Source organism: Pyrgilauda ruficollis, unplaced genomic scaffold (genome assembly GCF_017590135.1).
Source record: "Pyrgilauda ruficollis isolate IOZ18807 unplaced genomic scaffold, ASM1759013v1 scaffold280, whole genome shotgun sequence".
Lineage (NCBI taxonomy): Eukaryota > Metazoa > Chordata > Aves > Passeriformes > Passeridae > Pyrgilauda > Pyrgilauda ruficollis.
Genome location: NW_024524156.1, coordinates 59188 through 62262, shown reverse-complemented (window position 1 = coordinate 62262; position 3075 = coordinate 59188). Strand labels below are relative to the sequence as shown.

Below are 3075 nucleotides of genomic sequence, written 5' to 3'. Positions count from 1 at the left end.
GTTCCTCTCGTGGGGTCTCGGGGGCTCTGGGGTGTTCCTGAGGGGACGCGGACGAGCCAGGGGCTGTGTCTTGGGGTGGGGGCTGCCTGAGGAGACGCTGCTCTCGGTGGAGGAGGGGGAGCCCTGAGGTGCGCTGGGTTTGGGGCGGCTGGAAACGGAGCCCATCAAGGTGTCCCTTTCTCCAAGGAAGCCCCTTGTGACGGGGACACTGTGGTGGCTTTGGGACCCATGAGCGGGGCACTGTAGCTTAGAAATGCCTTAAACCCCCTCTAACAGCCCAGAGCTGCTGCTGCGGCCTCTCCCCGGTGACACAGCTGTCCCCGTCAGCCGCCGCCATGCGCTCCGTGTGTTCCCTGCCTGCCGTCAGCGCCGCCCCGAGCCGCAGGAAGAGCGAGGATGAGGAGGATGAGGATGAATTGGTCAGCCAGGAGCCGGACGTGGCCAAGATCCCCTACATGGAATTCACGGGCCAGGACAGCGTCACCTGTCCCACCTGCCAAGGCACCGGCTGCATCCCCACAGGTGGCTGCTCCTCTGGGACGTGAACACCCTAAATCCCAGCTCTAAACAGCAAAAAAGGGGCACTTTTTAATGTGTTATTCCCATTTTGCTTCCCAGAGCAGGTGAACGAGTTGGTGGCTCTGATCCCCTACAGTGACCAACGGCTTCGTCCTCAGAGAACGTAAGGGAGGAGTTCTGTTATTGCTTTAGGCGTTGTTTTCACCCAAAAAAATAGGATTTAAAGTGTGATTTTAAATATTTCTACCATGGGCACAATCCCACTCCCACCTTCCATCCCCTCACTGGAGCTTGGGAGCAACTGCAAAAAGACCCCAAAATGCTGCTTTGGTTGCTTGTTAGCCAACCCCAAGTGTGCAAAGGGAGGATTTTGAGCCATTTTGACATTAAAAATGTGACAGCAGCTCTTGGGTGCCTCTTCCAAGGAACCCAAACAGGGGGTGGGGTTTTTTAGGATCTGAATCTTGCAGAAGAGGTGAAGAATTTAATTTTTTTGGTTTTCCCCAGGAAACTCTATGTGCTGCTCTCAGTGCTGCTGTGCCTGCTGCTGTCTGGCCTGGGGGTTTTCTTCCTGTTCCCCCACTCTGTGCTGGTGAACGATGATGGCATCAAAGTGGTCCAGGTGTGGTTTGACAGGAAAAACTCCGCTGTCCTCCTGGCCATCACGGTAAAGTTTCCATGGATTTGGGAAAACAAATCACCAGGGGAACCAGCCAGCAAGCTCAGGCTTGTTTTTGTCCCCTTCAGGCCACCCTGAGGATCAGGAATTCCAACTTCTACTCGGTGTCAGTGAGCAGCCTGAGCAGCCAGGTGCAGTACATGAACACCGTGGTGGGCAGCCAGCAGCTCACCAACGTCTCCAGCATCCAGCCCCTGAGGGACAAACTGGTACTGACTGGGAGTTCTGTGAGCTGATCCTCGTGATTTCGGTGCCCGGGGGCCGCAGCTGCTTTTGCTCTGTCCACGCCCCCAGGAATGGGCTCGAAGGGTGATGGAGCTGCACTGAAATCTGATTTTTCCGCTCTGTTGCAGGTGAATTTCACCGTGAAGGCAGAGCTGGGTGGATCCCTGTCCTATGTGTAGTAAGGATTTACTGCTCCTTGGAGATACCTGGGGAGGGAGAGGGGTGGAGATGCTTTGATTGAAATTTGGGAAATTAATCTGGAAATCACTCACTTTTCCTGCTCAATTCCTTTGCCAGGAATTTTCTCAAGGTGCTGTGAGATGATTTTGTTAGCACCAAAGTGAAAAATACCAGCAGGAGCTGCCAAAAAAACCAGAATTCCTCAAGTTTCTCACTTGCTGACCAATTTCCTTGATCTTTTGCAGTTTTTTCTGCACTTTGCCCAAGGTGAAGGTCCACAACATCGTGATCCTCATGAGGTGGGTGCCGCTCCTGCTCTGGGTTCTTGGAGCTCTCTTCCCACCTTAAAGATTCTGTTCTGTGGTTCCTGAATCCCAAGGGAATTCCAGCCACGGATTTTGGCTCCAAGGAGAAAATCCTGCTTGGGAAAATCCAAATTCCCCCCAAATCCACCTCAGGGTCAGGTTTTAATCCGGCCCAAGGGGGTAAATATGGAGTGTAGCACACAGCTCCCTGCAGAGGCTGCAGTTCCCACCTTTTCACCAAAACCCGCAGGAATTTGGGTGTTTTTTTTGAGGAAAAGAGGAGTGGTGTGATGAGTACCAACCTGCTGGGGTGTGCCTTTGCCCTGCCAGGACCTCGGTGAAGCTCTCCTACATCGGCCACAGCGCCCAGAGCGCCCTGGAGACCTTCCACTACCTGGACTGCAGCTCCAACTCCTCGGCCCCGGCGCGGGGCCCGCCCTGAGGGCAGCGGCGGCACCGGGACCGTGAGTGGCTCTGCGGGGACGGGCCCGCCGGGGGTGCTCCTTCCCTCCCGTTCTGCCGGGGAATCCGGAACGTTCCCTGCTGAATTAAGGGCTGAAGTGCCAGAGATTTTCGGTGGTTTGCACCTGTTCTGGAAGCTTGGCACCGTCAGGGTGTTTTGGGGTAAATGGATTTGGTTTTTGAGAGTAGATGAATTTTTTTTTTTTTTTTTTGTCTCTGTGGAAATGAGTTTATTTTCCTGCTCAATGGTGGCAGCACCTCAGGACCCCAAAAAAGGGACAGTTCCCACCTGGAATGAGCCTCTGTTACACCTGGAAGGAGGCAAAGGAACCCAAACCTTTGGAATAAACTTCTCTCTCATTTTTCCCCTGCGGCTCTGACCCCTTTGGCATCCAGAGGCTCTTCCCTGGGGTTTGAAATCCGGGAATTTGCTGCTTTTTGTGCTCCACTTCCCAAAGCAGCAGGGATTGGAGGGGGTTCTGTGGGAGGCTGGGATTCCAAGGCCTCCCTGCCAGGAGCTGGACATTCCTGCCAGCCGCTATCCCGAGCAAAATCCAGCTGCCAGCTCGGCCCCCGCAGCCCTTTGGCATTTTGCCCCTTTTTGGGAGTTTTTTTCTGGAATTTCAGCCCTCCTTTCCCGTGGGATTCGGGAGCCAGACACAGCTACATGTGAGGGGATTCTTCCTCAGTGGAAAAATTACTGGA

At 54.1% G+C, this 3075-nt stretch overlaps 1 protein-coding gene across 1 annotated transcript; it reads left to right on the top strand.

Moving 5' to 3' along the window:
• Nucleotides 1-228: 228 nt before the first annotated feature.
• On the top strand, nucleotides 229-2514 carry TMEM106C (transmembrane protein 106C). Its single transcript, XM_041472169.1, has 7 exons — nucleotides 229-522; nucleotides 619-682; nucleotides 1027-1186; nucleotides 1267-1407; nucleotides 1552-1601; nucleotides 1849-1902; nucleotides 2239-2514. Exons 1-7 carry the CDS (start codon nucleotides 336-338, stop codon nucleotides 2348-2350), a joined length of 768 nt encoding a protein of 255 aa, XP_041328103.1. The 5' UTR covers nucleotides 229-335; the 3' UTR covers nucleotides 2351-2514.
• The last annotated feature ends 561 nt before the right edge of the window (nucleotides 2515-3075 follow it).